Below are 26,384 nucleotides of genomic sequence, written 5' to 3'. Positions count from 1 at the left end.
TTTGAATCTTTGAAGTTATCTCGTTATCTGTTTGTTTTGTGTGTGTTTGTTTTTGTTTTTTTTTTAGCAAAAGAGTAGGTTTCCTAAAGATCTTGTCACCATCCCCCGACCTCACACTTGGCCCATCCCCCAACCTCATAGTTGGTCACAACTCTTCAAAAATTCTGAAGCAGAATTTCTGATGCCGAAATTCTGTTTTCCCCATTCTCTCAGAATTCCATTTTTTCTTGTGCCGTCTTCCAGGAGGTGAGTCTCAGGGACACTCCCATCCCGTCATAAAGTAGCCAGATCCTTCGTTGCCAGTCACTCTGATTTCCTGTTTCCCTTGTCTCAGGTGAGAATCCTAGGGCACTTCTGCTCTCCTCTGTTCTCGGTGAAGAGACAAGTACAACTGCTGCCTGCTCTTCTCATTTTCAAGGGTAAATGTGCTCAGGTTTTTATGGACTAGTGTAGGGGGACAGAAAGAACTATAAATATTAATGAATCCTTATAATGGCATTACAAGGTTGACTTTGCAGCTAATTTTTCTTTTTGGATAGCACCAGTCACACATTTTGATATATGTGATGTACTAGATGTATTTGTTTATTTTCATAACAACAGCAGTAATGGTTATTAATGATTACTCGTATCTCGTAGATGTAGTAAACATGCTAACAGCCAAAAGAAATTTGATGCTGACTAATAATTTTGTTAATTAACTATTGCTTCTTTGAGTTTTGGGACCCGATCTTCCTCCTCTTCTGTGAAGTGGAAGCAGAGCTAGCTGGTTTGGCCAAACTGATGCATAACCAGCAAACGTTGTAGAGATGTCTGAATTCTACGCTAATAATTGGTTTTGCTATTCTTTGTTTTAAATGTCACTTATTCTTGTCTCACTTACTTATTCCACTCATCCAATTTAAACCGTCCGGATAAATGACATTTGACAAGGTAGAAAAATATTTCCATCGGGCTGAGGGAAGAGTTTGAAGGCTGAGCTTGAATAGGTTGCTTTCCAAGTGGACTCCTCCACAAGATGCCAAGAAGCAGTCACAGGTGAATTCATGCAAGGCACAGTAACGGCCAGGGCCAGTTGATCTGCTGGTAGAGTCATGATCCGGGAGACTTTCTCATGCAGGTTCCCTCGCAGAACGTGCTGGGTGCTGATGAATGCCATTGGTAAGGCACGCCACATCATCAGATGTGGCTCCACTGTGGTATGAATTTGTTGAGTGTCTCACTTCCACCAATCGGAACAATTCCATAATGCTCACATATTTAGAGTAAAAAAATTTTTTTTTAGTTTCCTAGAGAAGCTTTCATGTTGAAAGGTCTATGAATCATTAAATAGACCTTGGACTTTGCCTCCTTTTGTCATGCCTTTCATATAGAAGAGGGTGGAGGCAAGGGATAATATTAATAACAGGAACAACTGACTTTTTTTTTTTTTTTTTTTTTGGTATTTACTATCTGTCAGGTCTCAGGGAGGAACAAGAAATTGCCTTTACCCTGTTAGATTCTGTACCTGGAGCCTATAAATTGAACTGACAAAAGACAGATTAACGGGAGAAAAACATGCAAACTTTAGTTAATATTTTTACACGTACACGGGAGACTTCATGGTAGTTTAGTCATTTATAAACGTTTCTTCGAGGAGTCTTCAGACAGATTGGATTCTTTTCTGGTTGCTGAAGAGATTAAATTAATGAGATCGGAGAACTTGACCAAGGCCACTTAATAAGAAAGGGTCTGTTCTTGGTATTCAAAACCCAAGTGTGTCAGACTCCAGAGCTTTTGCTATCAGAGTGGCTTGATCCATTCCACAGTAAAAAATACATTTTCTACTGAGACCCAGTGTATACATATGTAAGTATATAACTGATGGAAAACGTTTCATAAAATAATATCCTTCTACATGTGATGATGGTATTCTGGTGATTCCTATTCTGACCTGCCCTATTCTATCCTACCCCAGTCATTCCACTCTAGTCTGTTTTATTTATTTATAGTCTTATTTATACTATTTTATAGTCTCTAGTCTTATTTATTTATTTTTAGAAAAGTGCTCATTACAACCAGTTAAATCAGTTTTATGGCCTACTAATAGTCTGTGGCCTGCACTTTGGGAAAAACATGTGAGGAATAGGCTTACCCAACATCACTTTCTTGGATAATCATGTTCACAACTACTCTCCTAAAATGCACAGGGCTGCTTAGGTGATGTTTTAGCCTTTGTTCTGCCGTGCGTTTTTGTAATTATGCTTTGGCCACAGGTGGCCTCAGTGTGGAGGCGTTATCTGAGCTTCCCTATTTCCTTGAACTAGAAGCATGTGATCTCCGCTGAGGCCAAGTGGCAGCAGCCTCCCAACCTATAGATGAAGATAAGGGGCCGATATCATTGTAAGGGCAACTTTCACTGAGTTTCTAAAATTTGAAGTAAATTTTGCTGCTATGACTCTTCCTCTTACCTTCTGTCATTTTTTACATTCTTTCGAGGAGAGGTAGAGTCCTGTTACACCCCCAAACTTCTCCGTATCATCTAAAAATTTCAATATCCACAGTAAACATTTCTTTGGCATTCTAGGACTAGGAATTCACAATCCCTAAATTTTTCTAGCGATACTCCTAATCTAATTATATACACTGGCTTTTCTGGTTGCTGTAAGTCAAAAACAGCTGTCTCCACACCTGACTACAGCTGTGTTTCTTATAGTTTGGGGTAAATGCAAATGAACCATAATAAGCAAAATCTCATAACATAGGTAGTCCAGCAGAAATAATATGCAAGTCTAGATTTTACAAGCTTCTTGTAAAAAGTACTTCATAGGGAGTGAGATTGATCTAGGTATTACCAGTATATCTTTCAAGAGTTAATACCTAAAGATTGAATAATGTGAATCTTCCAGCTCTCGCATAATAGAGCTAAAAGTGGAAACAACGTCTCAATCCTTTTTCTGGATCTGGGCTCCTTAACCCCTAAGCTGTGGGTGTCACTGGCCTTCTGGTCCCATTGGCAGACGAAAGACTCTGTTAAGATAGAAAGAAAAAAGTTAAAAGTGAATGTATGAATTAAAAAAAAATTAATGTTTTTATTAGGAGCCTGCTATCTCACTAGGTGCCAAATATCTTAAATTGATAAGAAGGAAAATAACTGTCATATTGTCTTCTGAAACTGAGCTCGTATCTTGTTCCTTTTTTAAAAAACAATTTTAATGTTTATTTACTTTTGAGAGAGCGAGAGACAGAGTGTGAGCAGGGGAGGAACAGAGAGAGAGGGAGACATAGAACCAGAAGCAGGCAACAGGCTCTCAGCTGTCCGCACAGCCGTCAGCTGTTTGTATTAGACTATAGCGCTCACTTCGGCAGCACGTATATACTAAATCGTATTAGACCATAGTGGCCACTTGGTTCTTTGATATAATCCCATGTGTAGATTTAGTAACTATAACTTTTACAATTCAGAGAAATAAAACCCAAAAGTCATTTGACTGGTCCAGGAAGAGAAACATTGGTTACTCACCAAATGTGAACTCATAGCTCACGTTACAGCTAGGATACCTTTGTGAACTTCATTGTGCGAGTCACCAGTAATCACAGAGGTACTTGGTACTCCCAAACTTTGACTTGATTGGTACTAAGGCCTTTTGCCTATTTTGCTAGGCAGCCGAGACGCTGCAATTACAGGGAACTAGGGCTGGTCCCAGGTTTATGATGGTGGGATATTGGGTTGATGGCATGTCAGGCATTACCAAGCTCAGTCTGGGGCTTGGCAAGTGGCATTGCGGAGAGGATCTCTAGCGAAGCTATTGTGTTTTTAACTAGCCTCTAGAATTTAGAGACTCTTTAAGACTTTATTCAATTATTCCAGTACTCAATTTCAGTCATATCTGGGTGTGTCAGTGCCTCATGCTTGGCTATAGAAGACATAATTGTCTTCTGAGTAATGTTTGAACTCTGTGGCTTCTGGATGCTATGCTTCATTTTTTGTTTGAACATTTTCATTTTAAAGTGGTACCATAAGCCATAATTTTGAATTTACTGAAATTCCAAGTACGTTGAGTTCATTTACTTAATTAAATGATTAACTCATCAAGCATGCATAGTAGTGGGGACTGACAAAGATTCTCTATTGACTATGATAATCATGCTCACCGAACTCTCTTTTTTTTTTTTTAAATTTTTTTTTCAACGTTTATTTATTTTTGGGACAGAGAGAGACAGAGCATGAATGGGGGAGGGGCAGAGAGAGAGGGAGACACAGAATCGGAAACAGGCTCCAGGCTCTGAGCCATCAGCCCAGAGCCCGACGCGGGGCTCGAACTCACGGACCGTGAGATCGTGACCTGGCTGAAGTCAGACGCTTAACCGACTGCGCCACCCAGGCGCCCCCTGAACTCTCTTTTTGACTAAGTCTCAAACGCTGCTGAGTTTCTGCATCCTTCCCTGTAGAATCTAGTTCTAGTAAGAATCCTGTTAAGTCAGTTTAGCAAGAATTCCCATCCTTCACATCTGGTCACCTGGGATATCTGATTAGGTCTCCTAGCTTCTACTATCCTCCAGGTGATGCCTGATCACCCTGGTCTGCCTTTAGCAAGAATCCTGTTAGGTCAGTTTAGCCAAAATCTTCCCTTACCCCAGATGTTCCTTCAGTAATTTTCCATCCACCGCTCCCCCCCCCCCCGCGCCCCCCCCCCCCCATTTTGCTCCATGGCTGTAAAGTCCCACTTTTTCTTGTTGTATTTGGAATTGAGTCCAGTTCGATACTGAGGTCTCTTTCTCTTACTGCTCTGGTATTTTCTTTGCTGGCTTTGTAAATTCTGGATGATACATTTTGATTTTTGTTTGAACATCTTCATTTTAAAGTGTCCCCATTGGCCGTAATTTTGAGTTTATTGAAATTCAGAGTTTATCAAATTTATTTATTTAATTAGTGAACTCATGTATGTATCTATTGAGTGTCAATTAAGTGGCTTGGAAATTTGAACAACAACCTAATCTTACAATTAAGGGTACATTGTGTACATTCTTTCATAAGGTCTCTGGGGTCTACAAAGATATTTTGGACACAGAATGTCATTATAGGTCCATTCATGTTCTTTCCAAAGGAATTTTCTTCTTAGAATAAGATGAATTACTTTCTTATTTTCAATTAAACACTTTTGGTATTAAGCTATCTTGCATCTTCAAAGCTGAAATATTACTATCTTTTATAACATATCACTATAACTTGCTTAAGGCTTCAACATTTAGAATTCATGTTTAATCACACTGTGGTTTTCTGGCTTCTGAGATGTATTACTTTCTAATTATATCATGGCTCAACAGGACAAACTTTTATCACATAAAATGAACATGTATAAATTATATCTCTATGTTTTACTATATCAATTAAATAAAATTTGATTTGGGGAACTGCTTTTGAGAGATTTTGTTATTTATTTGGCTCTCTTTTTTACTCCTCTCCCCTCTCCCTTCCTACCCTCGGGAAAGGAGCAGGCTTCAGGAAACTAGTGTTTTCCTATAAGTAACAAATGTCAAACATGGCTTTCTCTATCACTTTGAAAACATTAATTCTAATTCATTTTAATTTTGTAAGGAGAAATTACTTTTCCAGTATATGCTGTACTTCCTTGAAACCAGTTCATTCTTCATCCCTACTAGACTACGGGAAATCTTTCATTAATTCAAACAAATGAGTAACAGTCAAAACAATTGCAATTAGGACTTGTTTTACCATTGGGTTCTTAAACTCATTTCAAATGTTAATAAAAAATTTATGGCATTTTTACATAAATTTTCCATCCTTACCAATCCTTTTTGTTGCTATAAGGCACTTGAATTTTCTGGGATTCAACACACACACACACACAGGTCCTCCTCCCTCCATCACACAACATCTTAAAACATTAAGTCTTTCCTTTTTAAAAAAAAATTTTAATGTTTATTTATTTTTGAGAGAGAGAGAGAGAGAGAGAGAATGAGAGACAGAGCATGAGCAGGGGAGGAGCAGAGAGAGAGGGAGACACAGAATGTGAAGCAGGCTCCAGGCTCTGAGCTGTCAGCCTGGAGCCTGATGTGGGGCTTGAACTCATGAACAGTGAGATCATGACCTGAGCTGAAATCAGATGCTTAACCAACTGAGCCACCCAGGAGCCCCAAGTCTTTCTTTTTTAAAGGTTTATTTATTTTTGAGAGGAGACAGACAGATTATGAGTAGGGGAGAGACAGAGGGAGAGCGAGAGCCAGAATCCAAAGCAGGCTCCAGGATCTGAGTTGTCTGCATAGAGCCTGATGTGGGGCTTGAACCCATGAACCACAAGATCATGACCTGAGCTGAAGTCGGATGTTTAACAGACTGATACCCAGGTGCACTGAGATTAAGTCGTTCCTTAATTGACTGGGTGAAGAGTTCCTTTTTCTTACCCAACATGCTGAATACTGAAGAGTATTTAGGTTTTTCTGGAGCAATTTCTGACCTGCTGACATTTCAGAGGAAAATTTTAAAATTTTGCTTCAAAAATAAGTTGTCTGTTTTTCTTTCCACTGCATAGCCCTATAAAGTGTCTGTGAAAAAGAATTAGAAGTTCTGTAATGTGCCTGTTTTTAAAACTACCTCTTTAGTAGAGGTAGTTTGACACTTAGTGCTTAGTAGTGGATACATGGACTAAGAATGAGCAATTTCTGGGGCGCCTGGGCGGCCCAGTCGGTTAACCATCCAACTTCTAGCTCAGATCATGATCTCACAGTTCGTGGGTTCGGGCCCCACGTCGGGCTCTGTGCTGACAGCTCAGAGCCTGAAGCCTGCTTCAGATCCTCTGTCTCCTTCTCTCTGCCCCTCCCCTGCTTGCACTCTTTCTCTCTCTCAAAAAATAAATAAACATTAAAAAAATTAAAAAAAAAAACTAAAAAAAGAATGAGCAATTTCTTTTTTCTTTGTTTTTTAGAAGATTTTATTGTCAAGTAATCTCTATACCCAATGTGATGCTCAAATTTACAACCCCAAGATCAAGAGTCATGTGTTCCACCAACTGAGCCAGGTAGGGGCCCCAAGAATGAGTAATTTCTTTAGCCTTGAGGCGCTCCAGCCTGTGCAAAAATTATCTGTGGGAGACACTGACAAAGTTAAGACAAAAGTAGAAGAAGGAACCAAAGGACAAGAATAATAATGATAATACTGAAACCACTAATACTAATACTCATAAAGGGAAAGGGGAAGAAGGAGTTGATTGAATGCCTCCAAAAATAGTATGAACTTCTCTTGTTTCATCAAGTGAATCATCATATCTATTTCTGGCCAAGTTATTTATTAAACATAGCTTAGTAAGAAATTTCCTAGAAAAAAAATCTTGCTTGAAGGCGCCTTTCTTTGCTGAAAGCATGAATAAATTTTTGCTGCAAGAGAAGAAAACTGCACGTGGATTTTTTTGCTTGGGGGATGTTATGTTGGTCTCTTAAGTTTGCTCAGAACTCAGCTTAGATTAGTATAACTTGTAACTGGAGGTACAAGTCAGCCTTTGAGTTGAAATTAGAGACCAAGTAGAACTTCAGAAGTGATACACAGCCTATGAAACGTAATTAGTATACAAAGGCTCCAAAAAGAATAAATTTGGGGCTGGGAGCTAACTCGAAGTTTTGCTTTGTACTTTTCACGTTAAAGAATGATTTCCAAAGTATTTATGGAGGTAATTTGGATACGTTAAAGTTACCTTTAGCATCCTGAGGCTAGGGGCTATTTGAGGAGTATTGTCACAATGCATGTGTCATGTTCAGTTGTTCTGGGGACAGTAGGGTAATGGGGCGTGAGGAGGTGCCGTGGAAAGACATCTTAAACCGTGGGGCTCTCCTTCTTTTGCCCTCCCTTCAGTTCTCATTTGCTTTCACCAAAGTTATAATCTTGGCTTTATCAGCATTTGTGCACATTTCTGACTTTTCACCTTTATATTTATAATAATAATTTATATTCAAAATCTATAATAATTTTAATAGTAAGAGAATTGTATCCAAATTCAGTTTTGGGGCTGTCTGAGTGGCTCAGTCAGTTACATGTCCGGCTCTTGATCTCAGCTCAGGTCTTGGTCTCAGTGTCATGAGTTGAAGACCCGAGTTGGGCTTGTAGCCTACTAAAAAAAAAATAAATAAGAATATCAGACAAGAGGTGTCCAAAGACAACCCCGTGACTGACTTCTACATCTATTAGTTATGATTTTCTAGAAACAAAGCATTTGTTCTGGAAATAAAGCATTTGTTGTAGAAGAGCAGATCTTACACTTAAGCCAAGAAATGTAGCTGTTTTGTTTGATTTTTTTCTGTCTGTGACTTTCTTCTCCTTACCTCAAAAATTCCAACTACTAAGTCCTTCAAAAAGTAAAACAAGAACCCTTTGAACAAGCATCCTAGCGAATAAACAGTAAGAAGGCGGATGGTTCTTTTTCTCTTTCCACTAAAGAGAAGCTGAGCTTCAAACCTGTTCTGGCAAGATTCTGGCATTAAATTTTTTTCTCTCCCAGTTTTTATTTGAAAAACTATATGGTAGTTGAATGAAAGAAAGTTAGAAGGTCAAAAATATGTAGGGGCGCCTTGGTGGCTCAGTCGATTAAGCGTCCAACTTTGGCTCAGGTCATGATCTCATAGCTTGTGACTTGGAGCCTTGTGTCGGGCTCTGTGCTGACAGCTCAGAGCCTGGAGCCTGCTTCGGATTCTGGGTCTCCCTCTCTCTCTGCCCTTCCCCTGCTTGAGCTCTCTCTCTCTCTCTCAAAAATAAACATTAAAAAATTAAAAAAAATCCCATATTTATTTGAGCATCTCATCATTGGGGATTGAAGTTGCTTTTAATATTTCCTCATGTCACAAACGCCACAATACATAGTGGTTAATAATACACTGTAAGTGTCTGTACCTACCTACACAGTTTTCATTACAAAATAATTTTGGACTAATTCTCAGATAAAACATTCCTAGTTCAAAGGTTTAGCTAGCATGTGTTCCAGTGATAAAATTTCTTTACAGCAAGAATAAGAATTAATTAAATAGGATTTGGGGTGTAGTCAAATCTTGAGCTTTTAAATTTATTCTAAGACAAAATGATTTTTTAAAGGAATGTTAAAGACTTGCCAATGCTTTAGGAAGACATTAAAACCAACAGGCTTCTGGCCTGGACACTACTGAAGACAAGTTTGGGGGTTGGCCTATGAAAGGACTTCTGGGTAAATATCACTGTTAGGAATTAGGGGGATAGCAAAGGCTTAGCAGGAGTGCTTTAATAGGGCAACTATTCAGACAATGAGCAAGTAGGACACTTGAGAAGCAATCTCACAAGTATAAATTGAGAACAAGCCTTATACATACTAGTGGAGAGATGCTAATTATCTGGAGTTAAGTCAGGTAAGATTTTTCTAGGGAGATTCCCGTGTTACGTCCCTACTAGATGCTCTAAATAAGAGATGTTTTCTAGATGCTAACCCAGGTCTTCTCCAGTTCTGTGCCCCTAGGCTTTGTCCAGAGATGTATGAAGAAGAGTTAAATTTGTTTCATAAAAAAATTTACATATTTTTGTACCTATACATAAATTGTGTGCGTGTGTACACAGATGTCTATAAATATGTACGTCTTTTATTTAACCTTTTACTCAATTTACTTTCTCTTGTACTAACACAATAATGCAATTCCATAGTTTCTGTCTTCCTCTCCCTTTTACTCTCCACAGAAGGAGGTCCTCCACTCCATGCCTACACCTTTTTATCTCCCCTTGTTCACATACACCTCGATCCCACCAAGCTGTCTCCCGACACCTGTGGAGATCCTTCTGCCACTCCACAGACTGATTTTCTGGGTGTTCCAAGTGATCTGACCTCAATACAACTGTGTTTGAGAGGAAATCCCAGTCCCCCTATTTCCCCACCATCTTAACTCCTCCTCTATTCAATTTACTTTGAGATATGATGGAGCACTATTCCAAATAACACTTAAACTTGTTCCTCAGTAGGAGATTTTGGTTAATTCAATAGTTTCAAGCACACTTTTGATCTATTACTTCTGGCAGAAGTGACTCTACCTGCCCCCCTTCAGGAAAAAAAAAAAAAAAAAAAAGAAAGAAATCTCATGATTCAATGAAAGGTTGTTTTCAATTTTTGACCTGCCACTATAAAGTGGTCTTTCAAGAAATAACAAACCCAAATGAGAAGTTCAACTGAAATTAATTTTTATTTAACAGGCTTTCGCTAAGACATTGCTTGACACAGCATTCTGCACAAGTGGGAAGGCAAAATAAAAACAGCCACATTCACTTCTCTGTAGGCTCAGTAATGATCAGGGAAGATGAGACGAATGTTAGCTATTACAGGATTTGTATCCTACAGAAGAGAAAGTAACTTTATTGACTCAAACACAAGAGCCCTCCATCTTCAAAAATTGAATTAAACTCCTGCACTTAATGTTAAGAGCTTGGTAAAGTTTACAGTCTCTGATACAGAAACATCAGGTAACAATATATTCTATATTTTCTTTTTTTTTTTTCAGTTATAGATGAAACAACTTGCAAAACATTCTTGAAACACGAAGCAAGAAGAGTAATATTTAAAAGTAACATGATCATTATACGTCTTTATCCATCAGTGTGGCTTCATTCCACTATCTCTTTTCTGTGCTTATATCTTGCATGAAATATTGGATAAGCCAAAGTGCGTAGGAAGAAATTTTCATAGTCATTCATCTCTGCAATGGGAATGCTCATGTTCAAGCGTATCTTCTTTAGCTTTGTGGAGTCCAGTGGAGCAACACAGGCAGTGTTTACCTTCCTTCTGATTCCGTGTTGCTTGACTCAGGATTTCACAGCACCCCCTTTAATCCCAAATATTTCTTTCCTCTGGGGCTGGAATGTCCCAACTGAACGTTGTGCTACACAGTTTAATGTGCAGCTAGATCTGAGCCTTTTCTCTATAACAGGAAGCCCCCTAAAAAGTGCCACTGGACAAGCCATTACATTATTTTATGCTGATAGACTTGGTTACTATCCTCACATAAGTGAAAAGACTGGCCAAAGTATACACGGAGGAATCCCTCAGTTGGGATCCCTACAAAAGCACTTGCACAAAGCCAAGAATGACATTTCCCATTACATAGAAACAGAAGGTGTGGGCTTGGCTGTCATTGACTGGGAAAACTGGAGGCCTATCTGGGCAAGAAACTGGAAACCTAAAGATATTTACAAGCGTCTGTCTATTGAATTGGTTCAGAATCAACATGTACAACTTAATGACACAGAAGCAGCCGAAAGAGCCAAAGTAGATTTTGAAAATGCAGGAAAGTGTTTCATGCTAAAGACTTTAAAATTGGGAAAATCCCTTCGGCCAAATTATTTATGGGGTTACTATCTTTTTCCTGATTGTTACAATCATAATATTAAAAACCCCAGTTACAATGGAAGTTGCCCTGATGTAGAATATAAAAGAAATGATGAGCTCAACTGGTTGTGGAATGAAAGCACGGCCCTTTTCCCATCCATTTATTTGAATAGCAAATTAAAATCTTCTCCAAATGCCTCTCTCTTTGTCCGTAATCGTGTTCAGGAAGCCATTCGGGTTTCTAAAGTATCCAGTGCTAAACAGCCACTTCCGGTTTTTGTCTATACCCGTCCAGTTTTTACTGACTTGGATTTAAAATATCTTTCTGAGGTGAGTAAATCAAGGTGTAAGGGCTATGAATCAGTGTTCACAAATGGCGTTTAGGGAATTCAACATTATTTTTGAAGGGAGTGAAATTTGGCTTTAAATATCCTTTGGGAATATGCACACAGGTGGTAGTTCTGCATTATTATGTGAATGCAAAATGAGAATATATTTCATTTTAGTGTAATCATATAATAGCAACAATGAAAAAACTAGATAGCACAGACAATGTAGTAATTCAGTTCCCTTTCTTTTTATTTCATGGGTCTGCCCTTTTGTCAATAGAAGCAATTAAAATAATAACAGAAAAATCTATTTTTGTTATAGTAGGGCAGTGGTGGCATGAAAGATAGAAATAAATAGTGGAGAAAATATTTAAATTATTGTTATTGAGTCAGAATTCTTAGCTTTGATGTTACTGTCCTATGCATAACATTTCTATTTTATTTCTATCTGTTAACTCTTTCTGTCACTTTGCCAGGGTGACCTCGTGAATACAATCGGTGAAACTGTTTCTCTGGGTGTCTCTGGAATGATAATATGGGGAAGTCTCAATTTCAGCCAAAATGTGGTAAGTTTAATTGCTAGGAAATAGATGAAAACATTTCTACTTCTAATGTTCTTGAGAATCGTGGTGGTACTGAATCATGAAATCAGTACTATGCTTGGCACATAGTAATGGGTGCTCAATTAATACTGGTTGCATCAAACTATCCTTCATTTGTGTGGTTATGTTATATGGCAGAAAGTATTGTACCTGTTTTCCAGTGAGGAAACAGAAATTCAGTGACAATTATTCAAGTTCTCTAGGCTATCTGCCTAGTAAGTAGCAAAAACAGGACTACAGTCTCAGTTTTCTGACATAGTGTGTTTTTCTGCATTGTACTGTGACATCTCTCTCCTCAAAAAAACCTGTGAACTAGTCAATGAAAGAATAGTCAGTTCATTCATTCATTCATTCATTCCAGTTTATTAGGCACTTACTTTACTTCCTCATTTAGTCATTCAATGGCAGTTTATTACAGGGGTCAGCAGATGATGACCATGGACCAACTCTGACCTAGTACTTGCTTTTGTACAGCTCAAGGGCCAAGAATGATTTTTACCTTTTTATTTTTATTATTTTTTTTCTGAAGACTATGCAAAATTTAATAGAAAATGTTTCTATGCCCCGCAAAAAGAAAAGTGTGAAGATACAGGAAGCAAAATGTTTAAAAGCATAGGTGACTTAAATATATATATATATATATACATATTATATATATATATATACTTTTAATGCTTATTTATTTCTGAGACAGAGAGAGACAGAGCATGAGTGGGGGAGGGGCAGAGACAGAGGAAGACACAGAATCAGAAGCAGGCTCCAGGCTCCGAGCTGTCAGCACAGAGCCCGACGCAGGGCTCAAACTCACAAACCGTGAGATCATGACCGGAGCTGAAGTTGGTAGCTCAACTGACTGAGCCACCCAGGCGCCCTGAGGTGACTTAGATGTTTTTCTTTACACTCAACTATATTTTCCTTTTCTTATCATTTATTTTTTAAAATTTAAATCCAAGTTAGTTAACATATAGTGTAATAATGATTTTAGGAATAGAATTTAGTGATTCATGTAACACCTCGTACTCATCTCAACAAGTGTCCTCCTTAATGCCTATTGCCCATTTAGCCCACTCACCCACTCAACACCCCCTCCAGCAACCCTCAGTTTGTTCTTTGTATTGAAGAGTCTCTTATGGTTTGTTTCCCTGTTTTTATATTATTTTTGCTTCCCTTCCCTTATGTTAATCTGTTTTGTATCTTAAATTCCACATATGACTGAAATATGATACTTGTCTTTCTCTAACTTATTTCGCTTAGCATAATACACTCTCACTCCATCCACATTGCTGCAAATGGCAAGATTTCATTCTTTTTGATTGCCAAATAATATTCCGTTGTATATATATATACACCACTCCTCTTTATCCATTCATTAGTTGATGGACATTTGGGCTCTTTCCATACTTTGGGGCATTGTTGATAGTGGTGCTATAAACATTGGGGTGCATGTGCCCCTTTGAAAGAGCACTCCTGTATCCTTTGGATAAATACCTAATAGTGAAATTACTAGGTAAGAGAATAGTTCTATTTTTAATATTTTGAGGAACCTTCATACTGTTTTCCAGAGTTTTGCACCAGTTTGTATTCCTACCAGCATTGCAAAATAGTTCCTCTTTCTCTGCATTCTCCCCAACATCTGTTGTTGCCTGAGTTGTTCATTTTAGCCATTCTGACAGGTGTGAGGTGGTATCTCATTGTGGTTTTGATTTGTATTTCCCTGATGATGGGTGATGTTGAGCATTTTTTCATGTGTCTGTTAGCCATCTGGATGTCTTCTTTGGAAAATTGTCTATTCATGTCTTTTGCCCATTTCTTCACTGGATTATTTGGTTTTTGGATGTTGAGTTTGTAAGTTCCTTATAGATTTTTGGATACTAACCCTTTGTCTGGCATGTCATTTGCAAATATCTTCTCCCATTCTGTCAGTTGCCTTTTAGTTTTGCTGATTATTTCCTTCGTTGTGCAGAAGCTTTTTCTCTTGATGAGGTCCCAATAGTTCATTTTTTTGCTTTTGTTTCCCTTGCCTCTGGAGACATGTCAAGTAAGAAGTTGCTGTGGCCAAGGTCAAAGAGGTTGTTGCCTGTTTTCTCCTCTAGGATTTTGATGGCTTCCTGTATTACATTTAGGTCTTTCATTCATTTTGAGTTTATTTTTGTGTATGGTGTAAGAAAGTGGTCCAGGTTCATTCTTCTGCATGTCGCTGTCCTGTTTTCCCAACACCATTTGCTAAAGAGACCCTTTTTTCCATTGGGTATTCTTTCTTGTTTTGTCAAAGATTAGTTGGCTATACAGTTGTTCGTCCATTTATGGGTTCTCTATTCTGTTCCATTGATATTTGTGTCTGTTCTTGTGCCATACCATACTGTCTTGATGATTACAGTTTTGTAATACATCTTGAAGTCCAGAATTGTGATACCTCCAGCTTAGTTTCCTTTTTCAGGATTGCTTTGGCTATCAGGGTCTTTTCTGGTTCCATACAAATTTTAGGATTGTTTGTTCTAGCTCTGTGAAGAATGCTGGTGTTATTTTGATAGGGATGGCATTGAATATGTAGATTGTTTTGGGTAGTATCAGCATTTTTTTTTAATTTTTTTTCAACGTTTATTTATTTTTGGGACAGAGAGAGACAGAGCATGAACGGGGGAGGGGCAGAGAGAGAGGGAGACACAGAATCGGAAACAGGCTCCAGGCTCTGAGCCATCAGCCCAGAGCCTGACGCGGGGCTCGAACTCACGGACCGCGAGATCGTGACCTGGCTGAAGTCGGACGCTTAACCGACTGCGCCACCCAGGCGCCCCTGGGTAGTATCAGCATTTTAACAATATTTGTTTTTCCAATCCATGAGCATGGAACGTATTCCATTTTTGGTGTCTTCTTCGATTTCTTTCATAAGCTTTCTACAGTTTTCAGTGTATAGATTTTTCACCCCTTTGGTTAGGTTTGTTCCTAAGTATTTTTTGTTTTTTGGGGCAATTGTAAATGGTATTGATTCCTTGATTTCTCTTTCTGTTGCTTCATTATTGGGGCATAGAAATGCAACCTATTTCTGTACATTGATTTTATAACCTGCAATTTTGCTGAATTCATGTATCAGTTCTAGCAGTTTTTTGGTGGAGTCTTTTGGGTTTTCCACATGCAATATCATGTCATCTGCAAAGAGTGAAAGTTGGACTTCCTCCTGGCCGATTTGGATGACTTTTATTTCTTTGTGTTATCTGATTGCTGAAGCTAGGACTTCCAACATTGTGTTGAATAACAGTGGTGAGAGTGGACATCCTTGTCATGTTTCTGACCTTAGGAGGAAAGCTCTCGGTTTTTCCCCATTGAGGATGATATTAGCGATGGGTCTTTCATATATGGCCTTTATGATCTTGAGGTATGATCCTTCTAGCCATACTTTCTTGAGGCTTTTTATCAAGAAAGGTTGCTGTATTATGTCAAGTGCTTTTTCAGCATCTATTGAGAGGATTATGAGGTTCTTATCCTTTCTTTAATTAATGTGATGTATTGCATTGATTGATTTGTGGATATTGAACCAGCCCTGCATCCTAGGAATAAATCCCATTCGATTGTGGTGAGTAATTCTTTTAATGTGTTGTTGGATCTGGTTTGCTAGTATATTGTTGAGAATTGTCGAATCCATGTTCATCCTGGAAATTGGTTTGTAGTTCCCCTTTTTAGTGGGATCTTTGTCTGGTTTTGGAATCAAGATAATGCTGGTCTCATAGAATGGGTCTGGAAGTTTTTCTTCCATTTCTATTTTTTGGAAAATCTTCAAAAGAATAGGTGTTAACTCTTCTTTAAATGTTTGGTACAATTCCCGTAGAAAGCCATCCAGCTCTGGACTCTTGTTTGTTGGGAGATTAAAAAAAAATTTTTTTTATACATTTATTTATTTTTGATAGAGAGAGACAAAGCACAAGTGGGGGAGGGGCAGAGAGAGAAGGAGACACAGAATCTGAAGCAGGCTCCAGGCTCTGAGCTGTCAGCACAGAGCCTGACACGGGGCTTGATCTCACAAACTGTGAGATCATCACCTGAGCTGAAGTCAGACGCTCAACCTACTGAGCCACCCAGGTGCCCCTGTTGGGAGATTTTTGATTACTGATTCAATTTCTTTCAACGTTTATTTATTTTTGGGACAGAGAGAGACAGAGCATGAACGGGGGAGGGGCAGAGAGAGAGGGAGACACAGAATCGGAAACAGGCTCCAGGCTCTGAGCCATCAGCCCAGAGCCCGACGCGGGGCTCGAACTCACGGACCGCGAGATCGTGACCTGGCTGAAGTCGGACGCTTAACCGACTGTGCCACCCAGGCGCCCCTCAATTTCTTTACTGGCTATGGGTCAGCTCAAATTTTCTATTTATTCCTGTTTCAGTTTTGGTAGTTTATGTTTCTAGGAAATTGTCTTTCTCCCAGATTGCCTAATTTATTTGCCTATGTATTTGCCTACATATAATTGCACATAATATTCTTTTGTTATTGTTTGTATTTCTGCAGTGTTGGTTGTGATCTCTTCTCTTTCCTGTGTGATTTTATTTTTTGGGTCCTTTCCTTTTTCTTTTTGATCATACTGGCTAGTGGTTTATCAATTTTGTTAATTCTTTCAAAGAACCAGCTCCTGGTTTCATTGATCTATTCTATTGTTTTGTTTAATTTTGTTTTTCGATATCATTGATTTCTGCTCTAATCTTTATTATTTCCCTTCTTCTGCTGGTTTTGGGATTTATTTGCTGTTATTTTTCCAGCTCTTTTAGGTGTAAGGTTAGTTTGTATATTTGAGACCTTTCTTCCTATTTTAGGAAGGTCTGGATTGCTATATACTTCCCTCTTATGACTGCCTTTGCTACATCCCAGAGGTTTTGGGCTGTCATGTTTTCATTTTCATTGGCTTCCATGTACTTTTAAATTTCCTCTTTAATTTCTTGGTTAACCCATTCATTCTTTAGTAGGATGTTCTTTAATCTCCAAGTATTCATGGTCTTTCCAAATTTTTTCCTGTGGTTGCTTTCGAGTTTCAAAGCATTGTGTTCTGAAAATATGCAAGGTATGATCTCAATCTTTTTGTACTTGTTGAGGGCTGATTTGTGACCCACTATGTGTCTATTCTGGAGAATGTTCCATGTGCACTCGAGATGAATGAGTATTCTGTTCTTTATTATGGAATGTCCTGAATATATCTGTTAAGTCCATCCAGTCCAGTGTGTCATTCAGAGTCAGAGTTTCATTGTTGATTTTATGCTTAGATGATCTGTCTGTTGCTGTAAGATGTTGAAGGCCTCTACTATTATGGTATTATTATCAATGAGTTTCTTTATGTTTATGATTAATTGATTTACATATTTGGGTGCTTTCCATTGGGGGCACAAATATTTACAATTATTAGATCTTTTTGGTGAATAGACCCCTTAATTATGATAAAATGCCCTTCTTCATCTCTTGTCAGTCTTTATTTTAAAACCTAGTTGGTCTCATAGAAGTATGGCTACTCCAGCTTTCTTTTGACGACCATTAGCATAATAGATGGTTCTCCATCCCCTTAGTTTCAATCTGCAGGTGTCTTTAGGTCTAAAATGAGTCTCTTGTAAGCAGCATATAGATGGGTCTTGTTTTCTTATCCATTCTAATATCCTGTGTCTTTTGATTGGACCGTTTAGTCCATTGAAAGAGTGAGTACTGAAAGCCATTGTGTTGCCTGTTGAGTTGGTGTTTCTGGTGATGTTCTCTGGTCCTTTCTAGTCTTTGTTGATTTTGGTCTTTTTTGTTTTGTTTTGTCTTTTCTCCACTCAAAGCATCCCCCTTAAAATTTCTTGCAGGGCTGGTTGAGTGATCATGAACCCCTTTAGTTTTTGTTTGTCTGGGAAACTCTTTATCTCTCCTTCTGTTTTGAGTGACAGCCTTCCTGGATAAAGGATAAAGGAAATATTCTTGGCTGCATACTTTTCCAATTCAGCATGTTGAATATATCTTGACATTCCTTTCTGGATTGCAAATTTCTGTGGCTAGGTCTGATGCACACCTGATCTATCTTCCCTTATAGGTTAAGGTGTCCCCCCCCCCCCCGTTCATAATTCTTTCCTTGTCTGTGTATTTTGTGAATTTGACTATGATATGCCTTGGCGATGGTCAGTTTTTGTTGAATCTAATGGGAGTTTTCTGTGCTTCTTGGATTTTGATGTCTATGTTCTTCCCCAGATTAGGAAAGTTTTCTACTATAATTTATTCACATAAACCTTCTGCCTTTTTTTCTCTCTCTTTATCTTTTGGGATTCCTATGATTCAGATGTTATTCCTTTTTAACAAGTCACTGAGTTCTCTAAGTTTTGTATGGTGATCTTTTGCCCTTGTTTCCCTCTTTTTTCCTACTTGATTATTCTCCATAATTCTATCTTGTAAATCTATGATTCACTGCTCTGCTTAGTCCATCTTTGTTGTTGTGGCATCCATTTGAGATTACATCTCGGTTATAGCATTTTTAATTTTGTCCTGACTAGATTTTATTTATCTCCACAGAAGGGGAGTGTATGCTTTTTTTCAACCCTAGCTAGTATTCTTATTATCATGGTTCTAAATTCTAGTTCAGATATCTTGCTTATATCTGTGTTGATTAAGTCCCTGGCTCTCATTTCTTCCTTGTCTTTCTTGCGGGATGAATTTCTTCATTTTGTCATTTTGGAGGAAGGAAAAATAAAATTAAATTAAAATTAAATAATTAAAAACAAAACAAAAAAATCAAATAAAGGAAACTAGATTCTGGGTGAGTTTTGGTCTGCTTATTGAAAAAAATCTTGATAGAATAGAGAAAAAAAGTAAAGAAAAGGAAGAAAAGGTAAGAAAAAATTTAAAAATTAAAAAAATTATATAATAAAATAAAATGAAATAAAGAGAATGAAATGGAATAAAAAATTTTTAAATAAAAAATAAAGTAAAAAAATATTTTTCTCTTTTTGTCAAGTTCTATGGCTCAAGTTATGCAATTTTTTGTATTAATCCTCAGATCAATTTCCCAGGTGTTCAAAATGGTTTGGTGCTGATCTGGCTGCATTTCAGGGACAAGACAGTCTCAGGGTCTCCATGCTGCTCCACCATCTATCCCCATTATTAATTAAAAAAAATTTTTTAATGTTTATTTTTTGATAGAGACAGAATGCAAGTAGGAGAGGGGCAGAGAGAGAGGGAGACACAGAATCTGAAGCAGGCTCCAGACTCTGAGCTGTCTGCACAGAGCTCGACATAGGGCTTGAGCTCACAAACCATGAGATCATGACCTGGGCTGAAGTTGGATGCTCAACCGACTGAGCCATCTGAGTGCTCCCACCTGTCATTATTAATTTTTTAAATGTTTATTTTTGAGAGAGAGAGAGAGAGAGAGAGAGAGACAGAGCATGAATGGGGAGGGGCAGAGAGAGATGGAGACACAGAATTTGAAACAGGCTCCAGGCTCTGTGCTGACAGCTCAGGACCCACAAACAGTGAGATCATGATCTAAGCTGAAGTTGGACACTTAACTGACTGAGCCACCCAGACACCCCTGATTTTTACCTTTTTAAATGGATGGGGGGAAAAAAAGCCCCAAAGGAACAGTATTTATAAGAGATGAAAATTATGCAAGATTTAAATTTTAGTGCATTATCAGTAAAGTTTTATTAGAACGTAGTCATGCTCCTTAGTTTAGGTGTTATGGCTGCTTTTGCAGTGCCAATAAATAATTGAAGAGCTATGGCAGAGACTGTATCATTCAAAACGCCAATATATTTACTGTCTGTCCCTTTACAGAATACTTTTGCTGACCCTTGGGTTATTGAACATCTCTTATGATTAATACCAGATAATTGTTTAGGTGCTAAAAATATAGTAGAGAACGAAGCAAACTCCCTTCACCATGGAGCTGCATCCTCACAAGTGGATATACAACATAGAGAGGATACATCAGGCAGTGATAAACATAATAAAGAGCAATGAAGCAGTGTAGGCAGGATACAGAGAGATAAAATGGTGTTATGGGGCAGTCTGATGAGGTGCTGTTGGAGCAGAGATCTGATGGAAATCAGGGACCAAGTCTCTGGATGCCTGGGGGTGGTAAGTGCAATAACCTTCAGGCTGGAATGTGCTTGCCAAGGAAGATCCAGGAGGTCAGTGTGACTGGAGTGCAGTGAGCAAGGAAGACAGAGGTAAGAGGTGTGGTCAAGTGAGAGGCAGAGCGTTGGATATAGGGCTTCCTAGGCCACCATGTGGCTTTTACTCTGAGATGGAAGGCCACTAGGAGGTTTGAGCAGAAGAGTTGCAATCTCTGGCAAACATTTATTACTTAGCTGAGTTGAAGATTGATGGTAGCGGGGCAGGAGAGGGAGAAGGGAGAACAGGTTGTTGATGGCTTGCACCACAGGTGCTGGCATGTGTTTTAAATATAACCTAATAGTAGAACAGAGAGGATTGACTGAGGGATCACGTGACAAGGATAGATAAGAGAAGTGGTTAAGATGACTCTCAGGCTTTTGGCTTGAAGGAGTTGCCTCTGAGATGGGAAAGACTTTAGTAAGAATGGTTTGGTGGGGGTTGGGCAGGGAGGAAAGAGCCGGGAGTGGCAAGAGGGTGCATAGGCAATTGGGAATTACTTTTTAGAAATATTACCAAATTGTTCAAAACTCCTCTAAGGGAGAGGAAAAGGAAGTCTTATTTTCCACAGGTTATATTTAGTATCGTCTATTTTAGGTAAAATTCTGAGTAAAACTTCTTCCATTAGGAAAAACATGTCTATTTTTGTTCACTATAGATGAATTGTATTCATTTTCTCCTAATGCATTTCTTTAGTTCAAAAAGCCTTTAACTGTCATCACCTAATCCTTTTCCTGCTTCCTTTATTTTCAACTTCGTTTAATTCTCTGTAGCAGGTCTTTCTCCCCCACCTCTTCAATCCTCTTGAGTCAAAACAAGAGTAAAGCTGTCGCCTGGATACTGCTGAATTGGAGCTGAACTTTTTCTTCTCTAACAGATGTGGAAATACTAGCCATGTAGGTGCCAGGGAGAACATCTCAAGAAGTTCACGGCCCAGGGTCTTCTCCTAGGATCTACAGAGAAGAGACTTTATACGGCACTCTAAGACCAGAAGAGACCTTTTGACTTTTTGTCCTTCAGATAGACTTGTTATATTGTTACTTCATTTATAAAAGTACTCGATAGTAGTCACCTTTATGAGAATCTTTCAAGGTAATCTGAGCCCTTCTACCTACGTGGTAGAACTCTGTTATCTCTGACTTGATCACCCATAAAGAGAAATAACATAAAATATAAGTTTGGAGAAAGGTATATGTCCCTTTTGCAAATAGTTCATGTCAGAAAATTATTTAAAAATTATAATTTTCCTGAATATATTGTAATTTTCAGTCACTGTTTCTGAAACCTTTAAACTCTTTTCTCAAGGATCTTATTAATTCTATGATGGAATCACTTATAAATTCTCCATACTACTTCCATTTTTTTTTTTTTTTAAGAACTGAGAACTCCACCCTTAATCTGATGAGGAATGAATCAGGCATTCCCCAATTATTAGTATGGTGTGACATACTATTTAATTGTCACCCCTGTTTTTTTTTTTATTGCACTTTAATATTAGATTTACATTGTTCTACATGACTGTCAGATCATCTTCAGTTTTAGTCATACAGGGACAGTCCTTCAACTTAAATATGGTTATTTTTACCTAATGACACTGCCTTGAAATTATCCCCTGTGGACTTTGTTTTATGTATTTCTGCTATTTTCCCCAATTTATGATTATTTTGAATGATTCTGAATGTTAGTTCTATCATTACTTCCGCTTTTTTTCTATGCCATTTGTAAACAACAGAATCATGGATTACTTGTCTTATTTCCTCTGATTCACTGGCAACTGGAGAAACTGGTAATTGCAGGTTTAATGACTAAAAGTGACTTAAAACGATTGTTATTCGATGTAAGCAAACTATTTCCTTCTATTCTATTTTGTTAGATCTAGTGGTGTGCCAGGCAGCTCCTACTGGTCTCAGCTCATGAGACCTGATTGTTAAATATTCAGAAATTTTGTGAACTGATTGTTAAACACAATCATTATTAAAAATTAAATTATAAAGACTTAGAATGAAATTAATTACATTAAAAACAAAAGTAACAAATACTCAAAATGTATCAGTTACGTACTTCACTTTATTATCATCCATCCTGTTGAGGTTATGTACATCTGTTGCATCTGTATAAGCAGAAAAGGTATGTACCAGTGTGCTTCTCCTCACCATACATCCATTCTGTATGCTTGATTCCCAATTCTTCACTCAGTGATTTCAGGTTGATAGCTTAAAATTGGCCATGGTATATGTGTTTGCACCATGGATATTGACAAACTCTAAAAACCAGGTCCTATCTTTTAGAAAGCCAGTTTTAGATCCTTCCAAAGACTACATCTTGTGTGCACGAATGATTCTCAAACCGTTCTCATCCTTCACTCCTCTTTTTGCCCAGCTCTGGTCTCTGTGGTCACCCAGACCATTTTCTGAACTCTGTAAATTCTCCTATATCTTGGCCCTGGGGATACAGTGTTGAAGAATTTTGACAAAGTGTCTGCAATCATGGAGCTTATATTAAAGTTGGAGGGATAGAAACCATACACAAACAAGACAAATATTTGATGTGATAAGTACTATGCAGAATTAAAATAGATGTAAGTAGATAGGAAAGGTGTCTGAGTTTCAATTAAAGCTGCAGTCTGATTGACAAGATTAAGTGACCGTGCTAAACATTAGAGGAAAGAGCACTCCAAGCAGGGGTGACAAGTAAGTGCAGTTTGAAACGAATTTGCCATGCTTATGAAACAACTAGTATGCCTAAGGCAGAGTGGGTAAGGGAGGGGCGCTCAAGAGGAAGGAAGGGTTACCTCACATCAGGCTGTATATAAGTTGGAAGAAGTTGAATTTTATTCTAAACACCATGCAAAACTAGGATTAAGAAGAAGTTTTCTATTGCTGCCATAATAGTGACAACACACTTGGTTTAAACAAGAGAGAATTATTATGCTACAGTTCTATAGGTCAAAAGTCCAGCATGGATCTGAAGGGGCTAAAATCAAAATGTTCGTAGGGTTGCATTCCTTTCTAGGGGAGGAGCCTCACTTGCTCATTGGGGCTGTTGGTAGAATTCATTTCCTCATGGTTGCAGCAAGGAGATGTCTATTTCTGGCTGGCTATGGCTAAGGGTCATTTCCAGTTTCTAGAGGGCACTACATTCTTTAGCTCTTGACCCTGTCCTCTATCTGCAAAGCCAGCAATGCTGGGTTGAGTCTCCTTTACCTTGGAATTTGTTCTCTTTCTTCCATCTCATTTTTTTAATCCCCACTGGAAAATTTTCTACATTTTTAAGGACTCATTGATTAGATTGAGCCCATCCAGATAACTCGGGATAATCTCTCCATCTTGAGGTCCATACTCTTTTTTTTCTTTTCTTTTTTTAAAAAAAATTTTTTTTAACGTTTATTTATTTTTGAGACAGAGCATGAACGGGGGAGGGTCAGAGAGAGGGAGACCCAGAATCTGAAACAGGCTCCAGGCTCTGTGCTGTCAGCACAGAGCCTGACGCAGGACCCGAACTCACGGACCGCGAGATCATGACCTGAGCCGAAGTCGGCTGCCCAACCGACTGAGCCACCCATGTGTCCCTCTTTTTTTTCTTAATGTTTATTTATTTTTGAGAGAGAGAGAGAGAGAGAGAGAGAGAAGGAGAGAGAGAGTGACCACATGAGCAGGGGAGGAGCAAAGAAAGAGGGAGACAGAGGATCCAAAGTGGGCTCTGTGCTGACAACAGAGAGCTCACAAGGGGCTTGAACTCACAAACAGTGAGATCATGACCTAAGCCAAAGCTGGACACCTAACCTACTGAGCCACCCAGGTGCCCCTCAAGGTTCATACGCTTATCTGTGAGTCACATCTGTAATGTTCCTTTTGTCATGTATGGTAATAATCACAGCATCCAGGGCAATAGGGTATAGACATTTTTGGAAGACCCTATTCTTCCTACCATCTATGGCATCATCTCAAGGAAGATAACAAGAAATAGATCAAATGGAAGCTGCCAAGATTCTTCGACTCGCCTTCTGACCTACCACCACCACTTCTTTGGTCTGCTGGGGACTGGCATAGCCAGCTCACTCGATGAAACTGCGGATCATGAAAGAAAGTGACTATCTTCTGTGTTTTTAAAAAGACAGTGTCCCAGTTTTAGAACGCACCAGTCTGGAGATGAATCATGTTCATTACTCATCACGCGTGCTCTGACAAATACGTATATTTGTAAAAGAGCTGTCATAATTCACCCGTAACATTTAATATAAAGTATACTCAGTTGAACCTGTTTAGTTGTTTTGAGTTAGCAGTTGAGAAACCTCTCTTTCTCATTCTGTTTAAACTTGTCCCACAAATATGGATCTTATTATATTTATTTATAATTTATTCAGGGCTAACCAATGACATATACTGGGCCTCATGCTAAGCACTTTTATATACATTGTATGTTTCCATCTTCACAACAACCATATGAGGTACCTGCTATAATTATCCTTATTTTACAAATGATGAAGCTGAAGCATAGCCAGGTTAATTGACTTGTTAATTGATAGGCAACTAAGACTTAGAAAGTTTGAGAGAGTCCCGAGGTCATATAGCTAGTCATTAATAGAACTGTCACCAGTCAGGGAAGAGGGGCCTCAGAGACCATTTTCTGACCACTTGCTCTGCCATCCTGCCCCATTAGTTTCTGAATTATTGAAGAAGTCCAAGGCTAGGTTAAAGTTAAGGTTCGACTGGTCAGTTATTCAGCGACATGAAATGGCACGTGAAACTTACCTACAAACTTACAAAAACAGTTGGCATAATCTCACTCGAGAGGGTAAAAAAGATAAACTATTTCCTACCTCTTGCTGGGTCTTGTTTTATCATGTTTCCTTAGAAACTGCTTACACAGTGAATTAATCCACATCTGAGCTAACTTGTCCCTTGATATTCTAACCTTCTTATAATTTTACAGCAATCTTGCACAGAGCTTGACAGTTACATGAAGAATACGTTGAATCCTTACTTAATCAATGTCACGCTAGCAGCCAAAATGTGTAACCAAGTGCTTTGCCAGGAGCGAGGAGTGTGTGCAAGGAAAAATTGGAATTCAAGCGACTATCTTCACCTGAACCCAGTCAGTTTTACTATTCAACTTGAGAAAAGTGGAAACTACACAGTACATGGGAAACCCACACTTGAAGACCTGCAGGAATTTTCCAACAAATTTTATTGCCTTTGTTATGCCAATGTCAACTGTAAGGAGAGAGCTGATATGACTAAGATTCATACTGTTAAAGTATGTATGGCTGAGGATATCTGTATAGATGCATTTCTAAATGCAGAACCCAGCGATTACCATTCCAGGTGGAAGAAACATGACACTCTCGGCAATATCTTATCCTCCATCCTACCTTCCACAGCATCTCCGTGTGTTCCTGGTCAAGATCTCAGTAGGTGCCGCAAAGCCAGATTTCTAGCTAGAGGAACTAGAGCCGACTCCAAAACCACCCAAGTGGGCTATTAGATTGTATACATTCAAAACAGAACAAAACAAAAATAAACAACCTCTTCAAGTACAAGTTCAGTGCTTCTTAAATTTTCTATCTACATACATTGTTTTAATATATTTCACATTTATATACATATATATTTTAATTTTTTAATATTATTCATTTTTGAGAGAGAGATGGTGAGAGGCAGAGAGAGAGGGAGACACAGAATCCAAAGCAGGGTCCAGGCTCTGAGCTGGCAGCACAGAGCCCAGTGCAGGGCTTGAACCCACAAACTGTGAGATCATGACCTGAGCTAAAGTCAGATGCTTAACCAACTGAGCCACCCAGATGCCCCTCACATTTTTATATTTAGTAGTTTAGCTAGCTTAGATTATTTTTTTGGGCAAGTGATAATGCCTATATACTGGAAAATCTATATTTAAAATGTGAATCAAAACTCATGGCCAAGATAGTATTTTGATTTTATGAGGACAGATTGCTTTCTTCATGATTAAATTGAACTTGTGATTATCATTAATTGCTAAATAAAGGATATGTTGGCTAGCA

At 38.4% G+C, this 26,384-nt stretch overlaps 1 protein-coding gene across 2 annotated transcripts; it reads left to right on the top strand.

The window, feature by feature from the left end:
* The first annotated feature begins 236 nt into the window (after positions 1–236).
* Positions 237–25,904, top strand: SPAM1 (sperm adhesion molecule 1). Of its 2 annotated transcripts, none has more exons than XM_040472078.1 (4): positions 237–334; positions 10,498–11,651; positions 12,127–12,216; positions 25,298–25,904. In XM_040472078.1, exons 2-4 carry the CDS (start codon positions 10,698–10,700, stop codon positions 25,847–25,849), a joined length of 1,596 nt encoding a protein of 531 aa, XP_040328012.1. In that variant the 5' UTR covers positions 237–334; positions 10,498–10,697; the 3' UTR covers positions 25,850–25,904. The 2 variants fall into 2 exon arrangements, with proteins under 2 accessions (XP_040328012.1, XP_040328013.1); XM_040472079.1 differs by lacking the exon at positions 237–334 and adding an exon at positions 336–419.
* The last annotated feature ends 480 nt before the right edge of the window (positions 25,905–26,384 follow it).

The sequence above is a fragment of the Herpailurus yagouaroundi genome, unplaced genomic scaffold (genome assembly GCF_014898765.1).
Source record: "Herpailurus yagouaroundi ecotype Mexico unplaced genomic scaffold, PumYag 100, whole genome shotgun sequence".
Taxonomy (NCBI): Eukaryota; Metazoa; Chordata; class Mammalia; order Carnivora; family Felidae; genus Herpailurus; species Herpailurus yagouaroundi.
The sequence above is the reverse complement of the archived record's forward strand: the minus strand, read 5'-3'. Positions and strand labels throughout refer to the sequence as shown.